The following is a 26,669-nucleotide window of genomic DNA, read 5'->3' as shown; positions in this document are numbered from 1 at the left end:
TGTAAAGTCAGACTTTACACCCAACCAGTTTACTCCCAGTTGGTTTACCATTAATACCATCACCCAGTTTTCATGCAGTGTCAGTACATTTCAGAATATTCTTTTACATTGAAAGTTACTATCTCTATTTTATAGACAGGGCCAGCATGACCCAGAGATAACTTAGCTAGCTGGTAAGTGCAAAAAGAGAGCCCTAGACTTCAAAATGCCAGTTGAGTACTCCAGTGGTTAGACCACAAACTTCCTAAAAACTCTAAAATACTAAGAATCTGGCATATTTCCTGAATTAAAACTACAGCCATATTGCAAATCTGGAGAAAACTCAAATCTGCAGGCATCAACACAGCTTCAGGGCTGGACACTCCATGCTTACAAAAAGTCAGTCTCTTTCTTTGACCCTAGATGGCACCAAATTCTTTTTTATCATTATTCCAGTGAACTTGTAAAGGCATCTGTGGTCTTAGAATAGGCTGGAACAACTAGTTGCTTTTCCAAGAAATATTGCTGATCTGGTGTGGCCATCCAAATGCAGAGTCATCTGAATTAATCATAATACAACAGTTAAGGTGGCTACATCCTTACTGAAGAGCCTAATTAATATAATCAAGTTTGGAATGGAATTAGGCTTAAAGGAGCCTATAGATTTTAAAACAGACAATACTATGTGCACAGAGGCACCAAAATTCTTCATTTCTGTTTGAATTTATTCAAATGCCTTTTTTATTGATTGCATAAATTCTATCACTCTCTCTCCTCAGAGAAATGCTCAGATTTCTGCTTGCCTTTTCATTCTACAATTTTCTTTCTATGCTTTTTTCGTTTCTGAAAGCAGCTCCTGGGATTTTTGTTTTAAAGGGCATTAGATGTATGTGTGGTGCTGTAATGTCCTTATCTGGACTTTTATATTTTACAAAAAGATGAGACACTTTCCAAGAAGCCTCTGTCTCCCTATGTTAGTTTCCAAGGTTACAGGTTGTGTCTGAGACAGACCCACAGTCACATGGATCAAAACACAAATCCTAGTCCTGTCAGCCCTTAAACATGTGGATGGACTCATCACCATCAGAGGAAGCATCTCACATTTAAGCACATGCTGAAGCATTTCTGAGATGGTTGCAGGCAACTGGCTAATCACAGAGATCCTTGGCAACATCCATAGATACTCAAGGGTTAGATGCAAAGTTATTTCCAGTAGCAAGAGGCACCAGTAACAGCAGTCTGAAGCCACAAACAATTACACCCAAACTCCTTGCTTTAACCCTTTAAATATCATAACCCTTTTCCTTTCTTTTGTCATCTGAAGAAATACCAGGTACAAAAAAGACCACGTAAACAGTCTTGCAGTAGGCCAAGCTCCTGCTACAGTTAACAGAAGCTCTGGGCTAGAAGGCCCTACTGAGGACCTCCAGATGTTGCACAGGGATGATCAACAGAGAGTTGACAAGGACAGGTTCTTCTCTCAGCAATGAAAAATCTCTTACCAAACCTAGAGAGAAAAAAAAACAAACAGCCTTTTTTTAGACATTCATATTCATGTGACAGGATACACACTTTGCTAGAGCAGAAGCTCATTCCTGCAATGTTTCATGTCAGGTATACAAACACCTCTTGTTTTGCCTTGGGAAGGCACATTTCTTTTCCAGTTCAAACGATCAGTTACATGTTAGATTAACACCTTTCCTTTATCTACCCAAAAAAAAGTGTATGTCAAAGCCTAGAGAAAGTGGTTGGGGCCTTTTAACAGCAGCAGCCACCCCAGCCTCCTCAACAGGTGTAATTCAAAATACACTTCAAAAAACAGAGACTGTTAACAAGCAGCTTTTGTGCTTATCTTAGGATATCCCACTGATACAGATTCTGAGACTACACTGAAACCATGACCAGGCAACTGGAGAGCAGAACAGGCAGAATTGGAGCACTGAATGCCCTTTGGTATAAACGCAGCCCAGCAGTGCCCATGGGGAAGGAGGAATGAGAAGGTGTCATGCTTACTTTATTGGAGGAACTTCATCTATCCTGTTTCCCAACTGCGATTCGTGGGACTTGCTCCTGGTGAGGGTTGGGAAGTTAGGTAGCAGCTGAAAAACCTTCCTGCAAGGGGGAGGAGGAGTCCGTGGTGGCTTCAACTTATGCCTTCTCTTGGTTTGAGGAGTGGTTGGTGGAGTGATGGTGATGCTGTGAGGAGTCCTTGGTGTTAACCTTCCACTGTGTGTGGGGAATGCAAAAGGGTCCAGGAGGTTTTCTGCATAGATAGAAGGTCCGTGACTGGAGGCAAGAGAATCCGAAGCTGGGATTGTAGATACTGACACGGAACGTGCCTGCTGGCTGGTGCCCTTGGGAAGGTGCAGCGCAGAAGGGCTCCATGTGGGGGCAGAGGAGCAGGGGGAGTCGGTGGTGTTTGTCGAGCTGTTCTCTCGGCGTGCCTCAGAGAGGTTCATCAGCACATCATCTTTTAACTCCCCACCTGTTCACCAACCATAGTTATGTTAGCCAAGCATTAGAAGGGAAAGCCACCGTCTCACATCCTGCTGCTTGAGGCTGTAAGGTGGGGTTTTCCCCCCTGCTTTGCACCTATGCAAGGTGCAAGCCTAGTTCTCCTCTGACACCCATCCAAGACACCTTTAAAACAAGAACAGCAGTACCTACCCTGTAGTTACATACCCCAAAAGCTAAAATCAGGTCCTGTGTTATATGACGGGCTGAGTTTGAACAGCTTGAGCCCTACTGAATAATGAGGGATACATACACCTACATAAAACAGGCACCCACATCCCAGTGCAAACCCATGTGGATTTGGTGCCAATCTGTTTAGATAAATCTGGACATCCAGCCTGGCACCCTGTCTGCTTTTAGAGTGGTCTTTGGTAAAAAGAAAAAAATATTAAGGCCATTAGGTTGGAAATAATCAGTGGTTGAGAAAAGATTATATACCTGGATTTTAAAAAATGTCATTTCTTTATAATAAGTGAATGCCATGACTTCTGAACAATGGCTGGTTTTGCCACAGTATGGATGGGAAACATTTGACAAAGCAGGACATGAAAGATTAGAAAAAAGGAAATATGAAACTGGGCTGTTTGCTGACTTTTCCATTAACTAATCTTTACCATTTGCAAATTGTATGAACTGTTATAAGACTGACAGGAAACATCACCTTTCAGTGGCAGACAGATAATTGCTACAGGGAAAGATGTGATGCACGTGAGGACCAGTATGCTATGTGAAACACTCTTGTCCAAACAGATTTTACAATGCCTTTGAAAGTAGCTTGGGGAGGGTGAGAGGGAAAGATGGTGAAACAGTGCTCCAGGAATCTGGAATTTGACTGATCTTAAAAATCTTGGGTCAGATCCATTTGCATGCTGAACACATGTGTTTCTAATGACACAGCTCCCTTCCTTCCAGAATGTCAACGTAAATCGGGGGTTTTGCTAGCTCTTGAATCTGCTATTGGAATCTGCCTAATGACTGTATCCATTCCAGCAGCCAAATAAAAAACTGCAGGAGGCAGGGGGTTTTAAGAGAAGTTCATCAGTTGGCACACTGTAAGCTATGCAGTGATAAAGGCTTGTCAGAATCATGTTTTTCTCTTCTAAAAAGTTGAGCTGAATAATGCTCAGGCTTCTGAGCAAAGTAATGCCAAACAGAATGATACCTTCTCTCTGCACTGGCAATATTTGAGGACAGGATTACCTAGAAGAAATCTGGTTGTATTTGTTAGGCCAAGGATATGTGTACTGAATGATGGAGGATTAACTGGAGCATTAGACACAATTCTGAACACAGATGGAATAAGGATACAGTCTATTGACTAGGAAAGGATATTGCTACATACATTTATTTCCATGTATTTATTTACTTGACATGCTGTCAAACCCAAATCCAACCCACAGCTCTAGTTGTGTTTGATCACTGCAACTTCATGTACATCCAAGTGTCATAACCTGATCCTGGTTACAGATATACCCAAATGCATTCCCTAGAGGTTTTTGGAGATTGTCTCGTATGAAAGGAAGCAGGATGGAGGTCAGGTTGGTGAGAACCTAATTCCATAGAGCAACAAGACAGTCTGTACCTGATTCAGTCACTTTCCGTAAGCAGCTCAGTGCCCCATTGAGTCTGGAGCACTCCTCATCTCTGGCACCACATCTCTTCATTGTTTCTTTCACCTTGGACTCATTCATTTCTAGTAAGGCATCTAAGGTTATCTCCTCTGGTATTCTCTGCAGAAAAAAACCAAGATGATACCTTTTTTTTTTTTTACTATACATATATAGATAAGACTGTCACTTGTTATTCTGATGTACTTGAAGTAGTGCCACTCCTCACTGTCTGGTCTGACTCACGATGCTCACGCTTGTGGTGCATCTCTCAGATCAGTGATGACCAGGCAGCAGATCACAGCAGTGCTCCACAGCTGCTTTCTCTCCTCCCTTCTTCGTGACAGACCAGGCTTATGCTCCAGTGTTCTCTGTATCACTAGGATGTTGTGGTAGTTCTCTGGTATTTAAGTTAGGATTAGAGGTGATTGAATTATTCTTCTCCCCTTGAGGAAAGTTTTCACTCAGTGTTTTTGAAAAGCTACTAATGAAAGTTTAACTTTTTCATTAAAAAAAAGCAGTCAGAAACAAAACAGGCCTAAAACCTGAAAAAAAAAGTCAGATAAAGATGTTTGGCTTTCCAGTAGGGAAGTGAAAAGTAAAAGCAGTGAGGAAAATAACTTATTTTCTTAAACAAAAATAAATGTTAATCACCAAGAGATAGTGACCTCCTCCTCAAGCAATTTTTCCTTCATTAGAGAACCAGCCTTACTCTATCTTGCTGGCCAAGAGATTTGTGCAGAACTCCTTGTACATCTTAATCCACCAAAGCCTCCAAAGTGATAAGGTTTAGATCAGGCAAAAACAAAAGACACGAGAGACTCAAAAGCATGAAATGATCTGGTATTTCCTGACACAGAATTGAGCTGTGTCGCCCCTCTCCTCCCCCATTCAAATGTTCCCAGTGTAACTCTGCAGCAATTGTGGTTAATAAACAAAACCAGGATATTTAGCCCAGATACCCAGGAATTTCCCTGAAAGTTTTCCCTAAACAAACCTCACTGCTGCCTACTCTCACAATGAGATCACAAATTTCACAATATTTGGCCTCTTTCCTAAAGTTTCAACTCCTGGAATTATTCTATACAAAAGGCTTTCAACTTTTTATTTGAAGGGGAAACTCAAAAGTGTATCTCAGTGTTTGGAAACAAAAAGCTTGTAAACTCCATTTCCGACTTGAAATCAAAGTTGAATGTGGTTGAATGTCCTTTAACAATGACATCTTTCTTAAGCCAGACTCATGCCTCTGAGGTCTGATGCATTAGTTTTAGCTGTCACAGTGCTAGAAACAGCCCCCGTCTTTGGAGCTTTGTAGGTGGTAACACAAAAAGTAGTCACATGCTTTCCATTTTTAGCAACTGTTGCATGGAGCAAAGAAAAACAAAAAATTCAGAAAGGGCAGCAAAGAAATGCATCCTGCATCTTCTGTCACATGCCCTGAACCAGATGAAAGACAAAACACAGCTGACTCAAGGAGAGACAACAAATTTGAATGAGCAGTGAGCACAAAGCAGGTCCACAGTAGAGCCAGGGCTCAATGAAGTTCAAGTAAATTTTCTTGTTCTTCTATAATTAATGTTAGAAGAATAACAAAAGCACAGATATCCCACCTGACACTGGGTAGTATTATTCCTTTTTCTGCTCGCTTGCCCCACCAAGATGCAGGAGTCAGACTGCCCCAAAAAGCTTGTTCTTGATTGACTTCCATATGGATAAAATGCAGGAAGCACAAAGACTCCAGTGAAAATGCAGAGCAAACTCTGCTCTCCTGGGATTCCTAACCTGGTATTACACCCCACGGGACAAAAAAAAAACCACCTGAGATCATCTGAGTTGAAACTGGGACGTTTTTCCACCACTCAAATATTCCAGCACAAAGCCAGTACAAGTTTGCTCACACGCAGCTCCAGCCAAACTTGGCTGATAACAATAGGATTAACCCAAGTCTTTAGTCTAGTTAGTGATTTCCCCAGCACCCCCTGAATTCCTCTCCCCTGCACGCAGACAGCAGTTCACAGAAGCATCTTTGTTCAGCAGGATCACAAGGGCTCACGTCAGCCTCGCCGCGACACAAGCAGCTCTCAAAGAGACAGTGACTGGGGGCAAACAGCCCCACAACGAGTTACAGCACAGCAGGAACAGTTTTCCACACCACCACGGGTGCCCCTGTGCTCTGGAGCAGGGCAGGTAATGCTTCCCCATTATGCACAAGGGAAAGCCAATGTCTCTGACAAAAACATTTATCCCATTTCATGCTTTTATGCAGTCCTTGAGTAAATGGGATGACAGCGATGTCACCCTTGAATTATCTTCAAACATTTCCTCACCCCCACCACTCCCCACTGAGAAAACAACCCAGAGCACGCAGCCACTGCTGGAAAGAGCAGCCTCCTTCCAGATCCCAGTACAAGCTCTCAAGTCACATTACCCAGTATCACCTCACCTCCCTACCCTTCGCATGATGCCCGTGTAACCAGTGACTTATTAGAACCATTAGTAAGTCAATCAGTAAAGTGGAAGAGACCAAGATTTTCTTGGGAAGCAAAGCTTTTCCACAACAGCCAGTTCCACAGCCCAGGCTTTACAAGCAGCAGAAATGCAGGGCCAGCTGGGATGGGACTGGTCACAGCACCGCTGGGGATCTGGTTTCTCCAGTGCCTGCTCTGTGGCAGGATCCAGAGTGAAGAAGCACCCCTGACCTGCAGTGTTAACACTCAGGGGAGTGACTGGCACAGAGACTACAAAAACAGGAGGAAATCAGGCTGATCTGCAAGTCCATGTCCACCCAAGTAGCCAGGGTGCAGTCAGGTTCTATCCTGTCTGTTCTCCTTTTACAAGGAGGGCAAAGCACTGCAGTTACCTAGGGCAGATGCCACTGCACCTCTGACAGGAGCCTTGTACCTGTACAGTCAGTCCTCAGTGGAGTAAAAAATGGTCTTTGGACTGAAAAAACAGTAATTTGTAAGGTGGAAGTGGCTATTTTAACTGACCCTGTATTAGCTCTCTGGTTGTGCTGCTACAGACAAGGCTTAACTGGGGAATTCCCATTCCCTGCTCTGAGAGGTCTGTGGGATAGCATCTGGGTTCAGCTCCTGGTGGTAACAACACACACACTCACTGTTCACAAGGCAAAACTCACCAACACAAAATTGTTGAGCTCAAAACCAGTACAGATGCCCCAGGGTGGCAGGGTTGGGGTGTGTTGCTGTTCATGGAGTGGGGCCTGGGTCCTGTACACTGATGTTCAGAGCCTCCCTTCTCTCATTCCCAGAGGGGAACACAACCAATTACTGGCACAGAGAACTCAGCTATCACCTTTGTCCCACAGCAGCCTGATGTTTAAACTCCAGGACTCCCTGTTCTTCAAAGTGTGATGGTGTTTAGTGGATTTGAAAATAATTTTTGAAATAATTACAAAACATTCCAAACTATGGAGCTTTTTAGAAGCGTTAGGACATTTTTTTTCTTTGTGTCATTAATTTTCAGGACATAATCACTATGCAAGGCTTGATCACCTCTAAGCTGACTGGTTTCACTTCCTTAAGCATGTCAGCACTCTACAACTCCATGCATGGCCTGCCATGAAAAGCTAGAATGGTTCACACAAGGCACAGCTGAGCAGAAAGGGGCAGCCCCAGCTCTTCACTTTGCTCTGCACCCTTAGCACCATCTCACACAGACACACATCCTGACACAGAGTGCAGTCTGCTGCCACCTTGACCCCTTCCTGGGCCTGCATGTAAAGTCCAGCCTACTCTTTTTGCTCAACAGTTTAATTTTAGAAAGACAGAATAGCAAGTTACAGGAAAGTATAAGTACAGAAAAGGAGATTATATTTAAACAATCCCAATGACCTTGAGCTGGGAGAGCTCAGACTATCTGAACCTGCTGCCAGCCCCCATGACACGTGACAAAAGAAATAAGCCTTAAAAGGGGGGGAAGGGAGGGGAAGTAAGAGGCTTTTTTTAAACAGCCACTCATGTGCTGCACATATGTAGGGGCTTAATATAAAACTGGTCAATCTGATCCCTGTAAGATTGGCCTGATGTGATTTAGCTCTGTGTTAGCCCCCCAGCCAGTGTGATAATGATGAGGGTCACTAGTTCAAGATGGCTCTTAAAACAGGTTCAGTTGCTGCGTATGCTCTGGCTCAGCTGTTGAGCTGAGGGGGAAGAATGTCCCCTGTGAAGAGCCCTGACAGTGTCTGTCTCAGAGGAGCATGTGGTGGGCTCCAGCCCTACCAGTGCAAGTGCAGTTCTGGGCCCTTGCAAAGGGGTTACTCCCAGTCCTCAGCACTGAGGGTGAGAAACGTGGGTCCAGCAGACCTCTCTTGACCTGCTCTTCATGGGCACTGTGGCTTTAAAACAACACAGCTTTAAACAAAAATGCGGCTTAAAGGCTTGTGTTAGGGCCACGCTAAGAACCATCTCCCTGGGCACACCTTGCCTTGACAACAGCACGATACTACTCTAATAATAAGGTCAGATTAAAGGGGGGGGGGGAGGAGGGAAGAGCAAGCAGGAGAAGACAGAACCTGCTTTTAATCCTTCAGCACCTCAAAACTGGCAACAAAATATGAAGCCCTACTCACCACACACAGCTCAGCAAACGTGATGCTAAAAAGCCCAAACCAGGAAATCACTCCTCTCTATAACAGGTAAGAGGACTTTTTTACAAAGTCTTCCTGCTTCTCAGACATACAGGCTGTGCACTTCATGGTACCCATGTTTAAAAGAGAGAAAAGTAAACCACAGAAGCCATCCAAAGGTTAGTCTCAGTTAGCCAGGGTGAAAAGTTCACAATAGTGTAAGAAGGTCTTTAATCTTGTCTGGTGTCCAACTTAAATCCCTGAAACATGTAAAAAAGCTGGTATCTAACTCAGTGGATGGGTTATTTTTGGTAAAGATTCCTCCCTGCAGATAAGCTTAAGGAGCTAATGCTGTTGCTAGCCCTCTGCAGAATCAGTCTGACCTGCTCCTCAACCTAGGAGACATGGCTCTTCCTGTAAAGCTGGATGGTTGTCAAGGCCCCAAATGCCTCCTCTTAAATCAATACATTCCCTCACCAATCATTCTCCCATAAAACAGCAGATGCTAGAAGAGAAAGCCCATTACATAAGGTGCTTAAATTCCCAATGATGGCTCCAAGCAGAGCATGTAAGGATGCTCTTAAGAACATCTTGTGCCTGCTAGCTGTTATTTTGCTTTGGTGTTACGGTATCTAGTGAAGAAGGTACTGATAAATTGTTGTATTATTACATTGCTGGAGATTTTATGAGCTTTCTGGAAAGTCCCTCACATGGGAGAGCTTGCATTAAGCTATGAGTATACACAGGCTATGGTCTCACCTAACATCTCCCTCTTCACTGTTTCACCTCTCACACAACAGGCAGGGTGGAGAGGAGCTGACAGACTCAGGACATTCCCATTCAGTTGGCTGGCTGAGCACAGGATAACTGCTGGCACTTCCTATTTTTCTGTGAGAAGACAGATGTAGCAGTCACAGGGTTTCACTGCCGATCCTGAAGGGCAGGGTGAGCCTTCTGCTGACCTCATGCCATGAATCCTTCACAGTGAACAAGGCTGCAAGGGGTACCTGGACCCCCTGGCAGGGGAAGGGAGCCCTGGCAGTAGTAGAGAATATTTTCCAAGAGCTGTTTACTTTGGGGAGGGCCATTCAGCTGGAACATGGCAATGGAGTTTTAGGTCCAGGAAGCCTGCAGGACAGAGTTAATTTGCATACACACAATTAGCACATTCAGGATCTCTGCTATCTGGCAGCCCACTCAGAGCTTCTGCTGCCAGACCCATGGAAATCCCCAGCAAAGGGCCAAAGTCCTCATGGTCTGCTCATGCAGATATGCTGACAGAAAAGATGAGAGGATACAGCTGTGGAAACCTGATAGGCTTAGGCAGATCTGCTGCTTCTGTTCCCTCAAAGTGATGCACACAAGTAAACCCCACACTTTTCCTCCAACAACCGATCAGCTCGATCTGCTACCAGATCAATCACAGTCCATCCAAGTATAAGCATCTGCCATGGTCTCACAGTATCCAACTTGTGCCAGTGCCTCCTCTACACAGCTTTACAAGGGCAGCAGGACACTCTTCACAGATAATTCCTACTCAAAGCACAAGCCTTTCCTGCTCTGCTCCCCACTGTGACAAGTGCTGTCCCAGGCTTGCTCATGAACCACTCCTGACTGCTTACAAGACACTAGGCCTTTGGCATCAGTGCTAAATGGGGAATGAGACAAGTTTCACAAGCAAACAGGAGTTATTAAAAAAAAAAATTATACATTGGGAGTCAAATATGTTGCCCATGTGAACAGCTGTAAACCAGACCCAACCACAGTACTGCTTCATCTGCTCCCACACAGTCTCCCTGATGGCAAAGTTCTGCTCATAGCCAGCAATCACTAGGGCAGGATTTGTCCCTCCCTGTGCACGACAGTTATCTACTCTAAAAACAGCTTTCCAAACTTGATTGACTGGAACCCCTGCTACATGGTGAGCAGGGCTGGTTCAGACATGATTCAGAAGATGATGAGGAGATGACTATGTTCTTAAGTTACCTTTTAAGATAGTGACAAGTTACATGTAGGAACAAATCTAATAGTGATGTTTCTGGGAATAACAATGATAAAGACAGGATTATTTCTGTGGTAAAGAAATAAGTCAATAGGGAATTTTTAATACCCTTTTTTTTTTGGTGGATGTGCCCCAAGCCCAGAACCTATTAAGTATCTCTGGAAGAGATTTCTTCCATCAGCCTAGGAGTAGGGACAGCACTCTCTTCACATCCTCCGTCATTCCTATTCCACCCTCAATTCTTGACTCCCAATTTTCATGGGGAACAGGATCAGTATATTTTTCTAGGTCCATTTTCAGAGCAACTTTTAGCCACTGGAGACCACTACCTATCTTAAATATACCTTCTGTCTGTACAGTTCCTTGTCCTGCCTTTTCTAGTTCTCAGTTAAAATATCTCTTTTCCCAGTTTCAATCCACCATATTTAACCATTTATGCATCATTTTCAGTATTAAACTACAAGCACAGAGTGCTAATCAATCTCTAGGACACCCAACCAAAAACAAGGACTCCAGCATTTCCTAGAAAAATACTTAAAAAGAAAGTTACAGAACACTATTAGCCCAGCTCCAAGGCAGAGGCTGCTCCACACTTGTCACTGCTTTCTATGATAAAAATCTGTCTGGCAACTGATTGGAGGAACAGTAAGAAAGAAACAGAAATAGCACCATTTGGAGTGGGGGTTCAAAGAAGTTTCCTTGCCCCTCAGAATTGTGTATTCACAGGCAGCAAACAGAATCACCACCTACCTCCAGGTCTGCTAGCTCCACACAGAGCAGCCCCTTCACTCCCCGCAGCACGACAGGCTGACTGTTTTCCACCTTCACAGGAGTTTTAGCTGTTGCCCAACGCCATAAACAGTGCATTGTTCTTACTGTAATCTCTTCCAGAGCTAAAGGATTTTACAAGCAGTCATTATTCTCCTTTTAAATATAGGTTTTCAAAGAACGAAAGGAGCCCGGCAACAAGACAGCAATTATAACAGCAAGAGCTTTCAAGCTTCACAATGTCTAGACCAAGTCACTGAGCAAAAATAGTCTTCACTCAGGACTAGAGGAGTCAGCAGATATTCTAAATTAGAGCTGGTGCTCTATGCCTGACAGAAGAGCCTGGGAGCTTCTGTGCTTCCCTGCATGGCAGCTTTATTTGGGAGAGGACTAGGGGGGGAGAGAAGGGAGGGGAAGAGAGAGAGAGAAAAAAGAGCACTGTTTCTGTAACTGCTGAGCTAAAGAACTGCTTGCAACTGGGCTGTTCTTCAAAGGTATTATGTCACAGATTAGCCCAATCTTGAAACACTCCACACCAGCAACACTAGAAATGCAGAGGGAATCAGAACCATCTAAAAAAGCAAAAAAACATGAACTCAGACCTTTCTCCTGCTATGTCTCTGACAGGTCTCACCTGCAGCTACCTCCTGCCTTGTACCTGCTATTTGTGTTTAGAACCCAGAGGTGGCCAGGGAAGGGCTCTGGCACAGCTGTTCTCCAAGACTCTACAGGTACTTGGCCACTTCTCCAACCAGCTTCAGAGCCTACAAGTCTCAAGAAGAGAGGGCTGTATGCCTGGCATGAATACACTATTACAAAATCTGTGGGGTTTTCCTTCTCTCTGTAGCACTTTTTGGCAGCATTAAGAAGGAAACCCAGTATAACTATTTCAGTTCTACAAATGAGCTGAAAGTATCTTAGAGATGGGAAGTTATTCTCCAGTGTATCTTGCACACCAGCTGCAGAACCAGGCATGGCAATCAAATGTCCCCATTTTCATTGTCTGACCTGTTCAGCCATCTCTCAAAAGGCTCCCTAACCACCTCTCTCCCCAGTCATGTCACAGGCAGTATGTGTAAAGCAAAGGGAAACCACAATATATTTCTTAATAACTAACCTATTAAACTCCTTCTGTCAGTGATTTCCATTTTGAAGCATTCAGCTGAAAGGTGCTTCACATGCTGTATGAAATCTAAGCAACAGCAGGAATGATCCCACGATACCTGTTACGTTTCTGAAAGGCAGCTCATCACAGACAAACATCTCCCCTGCACTGTCTGCTGATGTCCATGCCACAAACACCAGCAGTGGCTGCAATGCTGTTTTCTAAGCAGTGTGACAACAGGATAAAAAAAAAAAAAAAAGACTGCAAGAACACAGCAATTGGTTAATTAGCCCAGCTATTTCCATTCCCCCCAGATTACAGGCTGTTCAGCATGCGTACTCAAGATTAATTTTAATGACCCAATGGGTGTTGCAGTTCTGTCCAGCTAATATCAGTGCTACAGAAGCTGTCTGCAGCTGTGTGGAATGGATGCAGAACTTTTAAAAAATAATCATACCTTTGGAATTCCAGAGGAATTTAAATGCTTTGTACACCTCTCATATTTTTGTCCCAGAGAACAGAAGGAACATAGCTCATTACACTGGTCACTGCTGGCAGGGGGTATCAAGAGAGCATGAATAAAAATAAACAGCTGGAAAATGTTCTCTTCCTGCCTTAGACCAAAACCGAATCTGTTCACCCTTTTTAGTGACCACACATCCCGAAGGGCAGTCTCGATCCTGTTTGCTCCCTAAATTAGCAGGATCTGGCAGATTTGAACTGTCTACCTCCCTCCCCCTTCTCTTCACCTCTTCCCTCCCCCCAGTAATGCAGCCATCACAAAGGATTTTAAAAAGAGCTACAAAGACATTCTTTTAGGCTCAGGCAATTCCAGTAACCTTAGAAACCAACAATAGTTGGGAGCCTGGCAGTTTGGCCACAGCAACAGGCTGCTTTTTTGTTCTCTTTGTCACTGCTGCACCTTTAGCTGTGTTCCCAAAAACCTTGCTGGGCTGGAAGGCAATATCCAGCATCACATTAAAAAAAAAAAAAAAAAAAAAGGAAATAAAAGGAACAACTCAGTCCTGAACTCATCCTGTTTTACCAAACTGCTCAGCTACATCAGGACCAAGCTGGAATAAGTTCCATGAGAATTTGCTGAATTTATCTCTCAGGCTGATTCCTTCTGAAGTCAAAGAAGATTTTTGCTTGTGTAAGGATCAAAGGAAACTGAAGGAGAACACTGTGATCTGGCCTGCAGAGCCAAAGATGGGAAAAAGAATGGAAAAAGCCTTTTCTGCTTTGTTTAGTCATCAGTGGACTAAGCCCTACTGATAGTGCCATTAAAATGACACTGAGATGAACAGAACAGCACAGGGAAGCCAAGCACTGTCCAACAATCTGTTGTCAGTGTCCCGCAGTCCTGGGAGTTCCCAGAATCCACCAAAACGTGGCTGGGATTTCAGGCTCCAAAAAAAAAAAAGGTGTCAGAAACAGGAGCTGGGGGCCTTGGCTTATCTACTCATTTCTGATTCCAGCAGAAGAGTCAGATCATTTTCTGCAGTAAAGAGGCACCCAGTGATTTGCATGTTAAGAATTAAACTGTACAGATCAAGAGGAGCCATGGTCTGTGAGCACAAACAGCTGATGCCAGCCACCACCCAGACCCACCACAGCCGAGTTTTTCATTCCATTCTTTTACAATGATGCAATTCCCTTCAGTATCAGTTTAAACCACGGACTTTACTCATAGGAAAGGGTTGTGTATAAAATGGAAAATCCTCTCGTTTCTGAGCAAAAACTCCCACCCAGTCAATCCGTATCAAAACCCACCTGCCCATTACTGGGTTGCAGTCCACTTGATTTGGTAGTTGGGAGTGCTTTGTGAGGCTACACAGTTTCAAAACCCTCATTCTGGGACAAACTTGTCAACTCTGACCCCTTTTGCTAGTCTAAGTTTACAGGGACACAGTGCTATTGGCTGTTTTTGGATCTTCAGTAATTTTAGAAACAAATAGGCTGTAACAATATTTTTTTCCATTTGTTGGATATGTCAGTGCACAAAACTGTAACTCTTGGTCCTTTTTTTGGCTAGTACTGGATACAGAATAAGTATGGTACAATATCATTATTATTATCTGTAAGTTATTAAGTTATGGCATCATTCTCAGAGCTAGCAAGCAGGAGAGGAGGTCCTGGTAAGGCAGGACCTTTGTGTCATACCAAGCAATAGGTGTGAGGCATTGCTTCAAATGCTACTGTGAGAAGATCCCTACTAACTGTGGGAGGAGGACAAAGGGAAGGGAGTATTTCAGCACTGCCTCTGGGTGATCAGTGCTTCTGGGTGAGAGAAAGCACCCTTTCCACCAAAGGTCCTTCTGTGTACCCACACACTCCCACCTTGCCTGAAAGTCAGTTCAGGAAACTAACTTAAACCCATCAGGCAGCTGGGAACGTCTCAAAACAGGGCAGGAAGGTTCTGGGCTGAAGGTTGTCTTCCCCTTACCTGTACAACTTCTTTTCTCACATTGACAATGTCTAACCAGTCATTGAATCTTGGGTAGCTGTTGAGCTCTGCTGTCCTGTCACTCAGGGGCACGCTCAGCTTACACTGCCGTTGTCTGTGGATGTAGTCAATCAGTTTCACCTGTTGGGATCCAGAAAGTAAAGAGTTAAGTTCCTTGAGATACATGGTCTTCTGCCTGGGCAATGTTTGTGCAGTACCTAGCCAGAGGAGATGCTGGTTTGTGAGTGGGGCTTTCAAGGAAATTCATCCAGGGAAGCACTTCCCTCACACTGAGCATCTTTATTCTTCAACATTTCAGCAGAAGGAAGAACCTTGCAGGGCCCATTCCTGCAGAACTCTTCCCTAAATCCATATCAACAAAAGTTTTGTGCAGAGACAAAATATGAAAGTGCATCTAAACCATTTAAAGCAATGACTTACATTCAGTCTAAAGGCACTGCATGTACACACACAACCTCAGCCTGGATGCTGTGGGACCATCTGCCCACTCATCCGTTGCTCCTTTATGTTTGTTTTACTCTTTTACATCTGACCTTCATTTGGACTAGAAGATCCCTAAGGCAGGAATAGCCAAAGAACCCAAAGACTCTGAAGCCTGTTATCTGATGGGCATTTCTATTACAAAATCAACACTAAAACAAAGATGATCTTAGCAAGAAAAAAAATTCAGGCGGTCAGACTAGCTTCTATGCTATTCCAGGGTTTTATCCCAAAGCTTTTCTCACCTGACCATCTCATGCCAAACACACAACACAGGAACTTTCACTTCAGACACAGAAAAAATGGAATGGCAAGAAGGAATATTCTTTGTGCCTTATGTTTGCTTACCAAAAAGAAAATAATCTCAAAAGATTTCTCACTATGTCACACATTCCCACGGGGCAGAATTAAGCTTCAAAACCTTCCTAACAAAACAATGCCCCAAAGCAAGTTAGCTGATCCGTGATTTATGACCTAAAACATGTTCTTAGTCAACAAATTTTAGCATTTGGGACAAGATCAGACTACAAATGAGAAGGAAAAAATAAACATGAATTATTTGACAACTATAATATCTCTCCTCTTAAGCTTCTGCCCAGAATACTTGTGGTCTGTGTATCTGATGCTCTACATGACTTGTATGCACAATCTCAGTTATACAAGGGAAAGAGAATTAGATCATCTCCTCTTTCCACAGATAAAGGATCTATCAAACATTATAGGGAAAATACATATTGGATTTAATCTCAACTGAATTACCCCCATATGGAGCATTGTGCTTTTAGCCTGCTCATCTGTTTGGGAGAGCTGCTGCTTCATAGTAACTGTCCTGCAACAAATGCAATTCTTTAGCAGTGTATGGGAATCACTTGTTTTGTTGGAAAGGGGAAATTCCTTCTTCCTCTCATCTCGTTTATTGTGACCCAGTCCTGAAGATGTGTAATCGTGAGGTTGATCCATGTGCTCTTACACACAACCCTGTTAAATAAGCAAGGCTCTGCAGGGGATAATAAGAGAACAAGCACAGAAACACAGATATAAAGAAGCACTGAGCAGGAGGAGCTGTACTTGCACAGGGGAACTACATTCTGCTAAGCTATTACTTTGCTAATATTATTCTTTACAAATGGCTGATGAGACCATGTTTCTAGGTACAGTCACAATTTCTTGGGACTGAAGCCACTGTGGGTCTCAGTTTTTGTATATGGCTAAAGACTGGTAGTCAAGAGTAGGAAAAGCCCTGAAAGCCATCCTTGGGATGGCAGCAGACTGCAGCAACATGGGACTGAAGTCAGCCCACCTCAGTGGTGGAGTCCAGCATGTCCAGCTGGGTGTTTTGTGGCTGCAGCTTCAAGACTAAGCTGTTTACAGCTGAATGGAAGAAGCATCACTTGGGGTGTAGCTGCAGCTGAAGCCAGTGGCAGCAGCTCCCAACACTGGATGTTTCTTGAAGGTTGGTTGAGTTCTACCAGTTCTGTGTCATAAGGAAAACCAGCAGGTGTGGATAAGGCATTTCCAGCTTGTGCTTCCTGTAAAGTTAGCTGAGGGCTTTGTTTTATGAACAATCCAACTCCTCACAACTATCAGGTAGAACAATGAGGTTTGTCTCGGCCCACACGCTTCTGAATTCAGACAGCAGTGTCATGAAGTTTGAGATTCATCCAAAGGTGGGTCAATACAAACAAAAGCCATCCAAGCTCTTCATGCAATGACTACAGAAATGCAAAGCAGTGCCACTGTTACGAGAGGCACTTGTGCAATAAAGGGACTGCCTTGTCCTAGAAGATTCAGCCATCGCTTTGCATTTACACTCTGACCACACAGCTGAAACCAGAGGAACCTTTTAACCCTAACTTCCTGACATGGCTTTGAAGCCTAAGACCTAGAATAAATTGCCTTGGAAATCCCACTCAATCGTTCCCAGTCTCAGTACCTCTTTTTATAAAAAGGGGATGGTAGCACTTCCTTTTTTCCACCCTTTGTCTGCTTACGCTTGTCAGACCCCATGCTGCAGAACAGGGGAGGGCAGACCCCTGCAGGCAGCCATGGTGCTGCTGAGGCCAGCTGAGCTCCAAAGGGGCTAGTGATGGGCTCAGCAGAGGCCTGGGCACCACCAACAAACAGCCACGTCCCATCCTCTGTCCCAGTTAGAGACAAGTCAGCTGGCTCCCTCAGCATGGTGCCATGGGCTCCTGGGACTGCCTGACATCTAAACACTGCTGCAGCTTGTTCTGCCTGGACCATACTCATAAACTTGCTCTCAGCTGTACTCTCCTACACAGTTGCACCTTCAGACGTACATACCCCTGAAGTGAGAGGTCTCTGGAGCATGTGTGCTCTGCTCCTTCAGAGTTAACTCAGCGCAGGCAAGGGGCATGATGTCACTGCCTGGCTTAGTCATGACCTTCTGCTTTCTCCCTTAACAGCCTACCCAGCCAGCTCTCCTGTGCACAGGCAGGGCAGAAATGAGCTGCTCCAAATATTCTCCTGCTAAGTGCTTGGTTTAATTTTTTTCTGCTTCTCAGTGTACTTTTTCCCCACTTCCTGGCTTGGCTTTGTGTCATGCCCATGGTGACAGGGAGCAGCCAGCTGGCCCGCAGGGCTGCAGTGCAGCTCCACAGATCAGCCTGGCCATGGCACAGAAGCCTGTGCACAGCTGGGGGTAATTCCATACTTACAGAGAGGAGCTGGGAATACTGTCCCCTACAGCTAGAGCAACTGTTCCACAGTTTAGATTGAACAGGAATCATGGATCTTGACTGTGACTTTTGCCTATCTATCCTAAACTTGTATTTTAACAGGAAAGACCTACTTTTTCATCACTAGGGTTTCATTCCATTCAAGATATGTAGTTCTGTTCTTACTGCCTCCAAATGCACCCTGTTTGCATCCTGGCTTCTTCCCTCAAATGACATTAGGGAGGAAGAGATTAGAATGAGAAAGAAGAACTTTGCTGCCAGGTAAAGACAGGAATGGGACAGTCAAAGCCCTGACAGGAAAAATGAGGGGAGCACATTTGCCCTTCTCCCCCCCAAAAAAGTGGATCTTGACAACCCCATGGGCTAGAAGTGAGGTTAGCAAAGAACAGAGTGGGAATGAAGGCAACAGGAGCAACAAAGATCTGGTATGAAGGGGAAGGTCCCCTAATAAGAGGAAGAAAGAAGATGTTGCAAGAAGTTTGAGGAATACTCAATAGCTCCCAATATGCCAAAAGTCAGCCTACATAAATCAAAAATAGCTTCCCAGCAGTGCAATAGATATGTCATGGAAAGGAGGAGAGAAATCATCCAAGCCTTCTCTTTTTCTGGAGGCCATTCCAAGCAAGGTTCAGTGATGATATGCACTTTGATATACAGTCTGCAACCACAAAACCCAGCCACAGGCGAACAAGTCAGCTGCGCATTTGTAAGCCGCAGTATGTAGAATTCCCAGGGTACTGTGGCATCTTACTGCTTCTTCCCCCAGGTCACCTCACTCCTTCCCCATTCCTGGGCATACTTCAAGGTTGCTGAGCACTTAGAGGAACAAGAAAGACTGCACGTGATTTTGAAACTGGTACAGCCAGCTGTGACAGGCCTGTGTGTAAAAGTGGCAGCTCAGCTCCTCAGTCTGATTGTAATCTGTTATTTTAGTGTTGGAGCTCCCATCAGGCAAGATTTATTTTCCTGGAAGAAGGATGAGATATCAGAATACTGTACATATCTACAGTGTCACACTTAGTTATATGTAACACTAATTATATACAAATTCCTTAAAAGTAGCACATGACCCAGTGTAAAGCAGGGACCTGAAAGCACTGACAGCGACAAGAAAAGGTGTGGGAATCTATTTTAAAAACCACAGTGTAAGGCAAGAAAGATTTAGCATCTTTTTTAAACTAAAAATCACAAATTAAGTCGAAGAAATTATACTAGAAGTATATGGCCCCACATTATCCTCTTACAATCTGCAGTATCATGAGGACAGCATGAAGCTTTGAGGAAGGATATTCCTGAGGTCCAGTCACTAGTACTGAATTCCCTGCACAGGTTCTCACCAATTTCAGTGGAACACCAGAAGCATCACATTTAATGAGTAAGAGAAAGGATGGAGATAGACTCTACTCCTGGCTCTGTCACTGACCTGCTCCTTGACCATGAGCAAATTAAATAATCTCTCTCCATCTAGCACGTGGCTCTGCCTGCTTGTCTCACACACTCCCCGCAGCAGGCGCTGTCTTCAGCTATTTTCGTGCTGCTTAAAAATACAGGGGTTCAAATATTTTCACTTGAAAGTCTAATCCAGAGCATAAACTCCTAAAAGGATAGTGCTGGAAGGTACTCTGAGCAGCACAGATTTCAATGTCAACCTTCTCTTCTTCATTGGGATATGACAAAATACAATTCTCAAAAATGGAAACCTAGTCTGACAGCACAGATCAGAGTATTTTAAATCGCCAAGTCTGGTTTTCCCATGATAACTCCTTTGAGTTTACTCTTCAAGTCCAAATTTGTTTTCCCCTAGCCCTATAAATAGTATATTTGCATTCTCTTCCCACCCTACATGCACCAAGCTTCTCCCCTAGGATGAATTTCATTTTCTTATTTCCTGCCTAGACTTTTAACTAAACTACATGGTTTGGCTTTAATCGCTGAGCTGTTGCAAAACCCTTTTCTGAGAATATAATAAAACTTCTGGGTTCAGTGACGCACATAAAAACCCACAAACAACATGCAGGTCTCCAACCACAAGCTAGACAGGGAGATAAAGCCAATAGTAAGCTATTCACTGCCTGCTTGCCAAGAGGCACATCCTACTCATCACAAATGGCAAATCCCACCACAGCGATACTCCAACTGCCTCAAACCCACTGAGATGGGAAGGAACAGGAACAGGGACAGGATATGGAGCAGCTGGAGTAAATGGCAGCTCACAGGGTGTGCTCCATCAGAGCCCTCCTCTCTGTCTGCTGTAGCTAATGCCAGGACACCCTGTTCTCACGAGCTCCAAGAACTGCAAGGCATGGTCCTGGATGCATGTTTATCTCCTCCTTAGAGCACTTTTTAAAGGAATATCCCTTTACAGCATATGTGAGAATCAGGCTCAAGATGTTTGGGAAAAAAACTGCCAAGCTTGTATTTTTTAATTTATTTACACAAAATAAACAGCAGATCTTGAGATACAAGTTTGCCCGTATCTGTGACCTTAAGCAAACAGTTGGGAGTTTAAAACCACTATGAACAAAACCCAAAAATGCCCAAGTTCTTCAGCTGCATTTCTGCAGACATGGCCCAAGAAAGCAGTGGCATCTGTAGTTCAGTGACATCAGGGTGCAAAATTCAGGAGTCACTGGCAAGCAAGGAGATATTACAAGCATGAGCTGGAAGAATTCAGTATTCAAGCTGCAGCCCAGATACTTCTGAACTCTGTTTAACTGATCAGAAATCACTTCAGATAGTGTTACTAGTTATGGTCGGTAATCAGAGAAATTCGGTTTCATGCGTTTAGGGGTCAACTGTTTCTCAGCCTCTTGTCAACTATACTTTATTCACATTTGGAAAAGTGGCATCTTAATCCAGAAGTCATTAAAAGGCAAGCACATTAAACCTACTGCACTTGGCCAAAAAAGTCAGTTTGAATTCAGTGCAATAGATCCAAATAAACAGAGAGAAAGTAGAAGAGGGTAGAAGAGTTTGCATTTTTCTTAAGTCTTCCCTTGCTTATTCTCATGCTTTCAATCCATGTATCTTGGAATACCCTATAAAAGCAGCTAGAGTATTTCTTTTCAATATACAAGAAAGGGAGACTGAGGCACAGAATGGAAATTATATGTTAAATTTGGAGACAGCCAGAGGGATCTGCTATACCAAAGTGCCAGCCAAGATTCCTTCAGAATATCAGCAGTTTGAGACCAAGTTTGATTCACTCATGCATTTCACAACCAAATGCCATGTTTTCACATTTTCACAAAACTTGCTGTTCTCCTCACTGGTGCCTACAACTTTTCTTGATGACTTGAAACATATGCAATATTTAGAAGAGGTTTTTTTGCAATACCCCAAATAAACAATTGGCATTATTTAATCAACAAATCAAGCACATGTTCAAAAGCAGATTATATTTCTCCTGTCCCAGGAGATGGAATCTCATGGAGTCTGGCAGCACTTGAAAAGATGATAAATAAGAGCTTACACCAGTACTTCCAAGCCTACAACCACTTACTGCCTTGCAATTTAACAAGCTGGTGGCTGAAGTTTTAAAAGGATCAAATCAATGTATGACCCAGCTCTTACATGTGGCAAAGAGAAATGCAAATCATCATTCCTTCAGACAGGAATTAATCAGGAAGGAACTGCTCTATTAACCTCCTGCCAAGAACAGGACCCAGAGGGCAAGGCTGTGCTCTCTCAAGCATCAGACAGTAGCTGCTGCTGCAGCAGGACACTGCACTAGCTGGATCAGTGTCTTACACAATGAGGGAGGTTCTGCATTTCTGCCACCTGAAACAGAAGACAAAACTTCTGATCTTGGAGTTTATCTGCATCGGACACTGGGGAAAGCATAATGAGTCTTTTTAAGGCATCTTGACACCTTCAGCTGACCCTTAGCTATTTTCCCCAGTGCCACCATATAGACAAACTCTAAGTCAGACCCCCAAAAACATAATCTTGAGCGACCTGAGCACTGAAGAGAACAGAAAAAGGTCAGAATCTGACTTGCCAAATTGGTCTCTGAAATCATGCTTAGCAACCATGTGAGAAATTGATAAAGATCTCCACAGTCACTCAGAGAGCAGCCACAATGCCAGTTTACTTCAGGACACTTTTTTCAAAGTAATCTGAGTTAAAAAAAGAAAAAAGGTGCAACCAAGTTGATCCATGCAAAGGCAAGAACTAGTATTTCATTTTTATTAAGCAAGCTCTTCTGTATGCAGAGCTGCTTGCTTTGAGATGTAAAAGGTGAGGGCTGGGGAAGGACCTGTGATCTGAACAAGAGCTCAGGAGGCCCCTGTGCAGATGGTTGGCCCAGCTCAGACCTGCAGCTCAGCAACTTTGGAGATATGACTGTTGCTATCCACTCTGCCTCACATTCCCAACTCTGAAACATCTATAAGAACAGACCTTCTTTTGTGGTTTTTGCAAACATGATCACAACAGAGCTGGTAAGTCATCTGGATATCAGAGTAGCAGGGAGGGAATATTGAATTGGCAGAAAGTAGCAAACACCCAAGTAGTAGAAATGCTGGCTGGTTTCTCCAGTTAGGACTGAAATGCAGCAATGCTACGTGTGTCCAGAGCAGAACCTTCCCTGGTATGAAGTAATCAAGGCAATCAGGTTTGTGACCAGAGTGCTGTTGAACCTGAACACTTATCTGGGGCCAGAGGAGACCCAAAGAAATAAATCAAGTGCCTGACCAGACAACATGAATAAGGCCAAAGAATCATTATGCAGAGGTAGTGCTGAGGTTCTCCTGGTCTGTTCTGCAGAGTGTGCTCAGAGCCAGGAGAAGATGGATGGAGGATCACAAGACGTAGCTTCTAGTCTCAGCACTTCACGTATGTCTGCAAGGCCTGCTGTTCAGTCAACCATCCCAAACAGTTCTGATTCAAAGTAACAGTCTGCAACACCCTCTCACTTACAACAAATGAACTGTATTTGCAACTCCTGTACACCACACAACCCAACATTGAGTTGTTCCTTCTGCAAACTTAAGCTTTAAGCATCTGACTCACATCAGCGCCCCATGGCTCTCTGAATTTTCACCATCATCTGATCACAGTTTCACCAAGAAGCAGCTGAAGTCTCAGAACCTCTCACTTCCCCTCTGTGTTCAGGGGACCAGCTTGTTGAATGTAGAGGTGTAAAGACACCTACATAACAATGTGGACTGTTCCCTTTCCAGTACAGGGAAAACTAAACCAATGTCTGTTTTTGACAGTATAAACCCAAATCTGCCTAGTGAAATGAGAGTGGGTCTGTACCCTTTTAACATGACAGATGCTCATTTTGCAGTGAGAACCCAATCAAACCTGTTCACAGAACATTTCGTTCGACCACACACAAAACCATCCTTCCCATCTGTGCTTTCATTAGGAACGCTCAGATAATGCAGGATTCAGCTGGAGAGTCTTACAACCTCACAAACTTCACAACCTGATGTGATGGGACCTTCGAGTGGCAGCAGCACCCTGGGGGTACCACTGCCACAGCCAGGGAGCTGTGCTAGCTCTCAGCAGCTGAGGTTCTATCCCTGGAGTTTCAAGGCCAGACCTCCTCCTGCACAGAAAGGACTGCCAGCCTGCTGGTTCTGCAGAACCAGGGTGTCTGGGCTGACTTAAGGACTTTTGGTTTTGCTTGTAAAAGAAAAGGAAATAGTTTCTCAATGCATTGCTAAACAAACCCTGCAAAACAGGCCCTAGCACAAGCCAGCAGAAAAAGTGTTCAGGCAAGATATGCTCTGGGGGAGGGGAAAAAAAAAGTGTGAGGAGAAATTAGTAAGTGAAAGCACAGAGAGGTAGAGGGATAGGGAGAAATGGAACACTAGATGGATGGATTCTCCTTTGAACCTTCAGTCATGCCTGGGGCTGACACAATAGCCACTGCCCAAACACTACAGTATGTTATTTTTGCTTTGTCAGATGATGCAGACAGCATAATTTCTGGGTCACTTGGAGGCCACATACGACCTCTTTTCTTTCCCCTCCTTTCTTTTTCACAATCCCAGCAACGGGGAGCTGTAAACACCCAGTTGAGGCCTCCCCAGCTAAGAACAGGAGTGGAAGGATGAAACTGCACAATCAGGTGGTTCCCTGTGCCTGATAACATGATTCTCTTCAAAGATTTCATCCTAAGGAGGCATGTAAACCCAATGCAGCTGCAGGAACAGTCCTCTGCTTAAATATCAAAGATTTCTCACCCACTGCACACTAAAAATGAAAGCCCTCCCCCTTCCTTTTTAACCTGAAGACACGGACCTGCAACAGAATGATTAAGAGTGCTCTGCAAGACTAAGAACTGTACTTACATGTGCTGAGCACAACCCTGCTGCTTCCACATCAGATTTCCAGCTCAGCCTCCTCAGCTCTGACTTCTCTCCAGCACCCATCTAGTGTCTTTAGCTCAGCCATGCTTCTCTGGCTTAACTCTATTTCCATATGAAGCACAGGAAGGCTAGTGCTTCCTCCTGGACACTGAAGGATATAATTGCTCCAAACTGGCCTGCAGACCTGTTAAGGTTTCCTATCCATTCATTAAATTAGTGCATGTGCCATTTAGCAGGCTTATGGATTTACCCTGCTATGAAGAATACTTCTGTCCAAGCCCAGCACACCTTCTGTTCTCACTCATTTAATTCCTTCCACAGGGTCCCCAGATCCTGTATCTGTTCACATGCAGCCAAATCTTAACCAGCTCAGACTGGGTGACCACCTGGAATAGTATCACCATTGGTCCAGAACCTGGTCCTCAATAGCTAGTTCAACAGGCTTGGCCCTCAACCAAGATCCTTCACGATAAGTTAACAAGCATCTGTCAGAAGTGGGCTGGGCAGAGCTACTCATGCCTTTGGCAAGACAACAGAAAGAATCTCCTACAATCCCTTCCAGGGATTCTACACTGGTTGAGACAGTGACCTGCATCATAACAGCACTGGAAGAATCTGGAGAGCCTCAAGAAATTGAAGACTTCCATCTCCCTGCCCCAAGCAAAGATCAGCCCTGAATACAACTTTCTTGACAGCTGGGGAAACCTAGACCTAGATCCATCCTCTCCTTCCTATTTCTTGCATGCTCCTAAGCAAACCACTGCAGGCCAGATGCCCTGCAGACACCAGTATTGAGTTAGGAACTCACATACTGGGATGGTTCTGCATCTGGTAGTCTTCAAGACTCAGTTCCTGGTTTGTTAGAGCGTATCCAGTGCCACCCTGCTTCCACCGAACTGGGGAAAAGGGAGGACTTTATGAGGTGCTCAGGTTCTAACAAAACACAGGCTTCTCAAAGTATTGTAGATGAACAATTACTTGTCCAACTCATCTATTGTAGCCCATGAAGTTATACAGAGGTGAATGCTAACACTGTGCTTCTCCCTGTAACTAGAACTGTTCAGTGTCTTGGCCAATCCATTGCATCTCTCCCCCCATAAAGAAAACTACCCCACATCCCCTGCCAGTTTTGCAATGGCTGCAGCCAGAAAGCAGCAAGTGACAGGGAGAAAGACCACAAAAGGTTCATCATCTGGAGAGACAACACCAGGTTATCTTTTGGGGATAGGGGTTTTGTTGAAATTAATGGATCTCTCTGTAAAACTCAAAACTTAAAGTGCATTTAAGATAGCGTCCTATGATTGCACACAGATCACACACCTGTAAAAGAAATTTCAAAGATATTTGGTTGCATGGTGGGAAGGTGGGAATAAAGAAAACAACAACCTGTGCATGTGTAAACTTGCAGCACAGATAAAGCATGATAAAGTTTACAGCAAAAAATAGAAAGTTAGGCATTTCCTTCAGCAGGGTCTGGAAAGGAATGAATAATTCCAGGTCCCTGTCATATTCCCGCACTTCCCCTTCCTCTTCATTGCAAAGCCTCATCCTGAAACATACTGAGCAGCCACAGCTCTCAGCAGGGACCTGGAGAGTCTAAGGGGCACCACTTTGCATGTCCAGCCTGAAAGTTCCCAGGCTCTGTCTGAAGGAACTGAGCTCCTTGAATGAAGCAGTTTCCTGCCCAGGATGCTCTCCCTTATCCCAAAGGTTTTTTTCACCTTTCTCTTCCCCTTGTCTTCCCAACCATCTCCCCGTCATCTTACATATTTCTATTTCTGAAGCTTCTATAAAATAAAATACATTCACAAACCTCCTGCCTCTTCCATTCCCTCAGGCACTGGGCTGAGGAATGAGACAGATTGGCATCTTGTTCTCTGCAGCACTTGGACTTACTAGCAGACCAAGGGAAGGAAACAAAACGCACTGAAATCAAATCCTCTGCTCCTTTGAATTCATTATTTGAGCACTTGGAGAGTTCCACCTTCCCCTCCTCCCTCCGACATACACACTTCTCAAACTGCTGCTGGGATGGACTTTGGGGAAGAAGATTATACAGAAAAGGCCTATGTAGGAGCAGGTTTCAGGTCTCCAGCACTATGTCTCTGCACCCTAAGAAGTCTTAGCTAAGCAACCT

At 44.2% G+C, this 26,669-nt stretch overlaps 1 protein-coding gene across 1 annotated transcript in view; it reads right to left on the bottom strand.

The window, feature by feature from the left end:
• KSR1 (kinase suppressor of ras 1) overlaps positions 1–26,669 on the bottom strand; it is a 68,832-nt gene that overhangs the window by 18,969 nt on the left and 23,194 nt on the right. Inside the window, exons 2-5 of the mRNA XM_051635907.1 lie at positions 15,010–15,150; positions 4,076–4,223; positions 1,993–2,464; positions 1,482–1,486 (exon numbers count right to left, since the gene is read on the bottom strand). Of these exons, the coding sequence (XP_051491867.1) occupies positions 1,482–1,486; positions 1,993–2,464; positions 4,076–4,223; positions 15,010–15,150 (766 nt within the window). The remainder of the gene's footprint in view (positions 1–1,481; positions 1,487–1,992; positions 2,465–4,075; positions 4,224–15,009; positions 15,151–26,669) is intronic.

Source organism: Apus apus, chromosome 18 (genome assembly GCF_020740795.1).
Source record: "Apus apus isolate bApuApu2 chromosome 18, bApuApu2.pri.cur, whole genome shotgun sequence".
Lineage (NCBI taxonomy): Eukaryota > Metazoa > Chordata > Aves > Apodiformes > Apodidae > Apus > Apus apus.
Note: the sequence above shows the minus strand (reverse complement) of the source record. Positions and strands in the feature narration are given on the sequence as shown.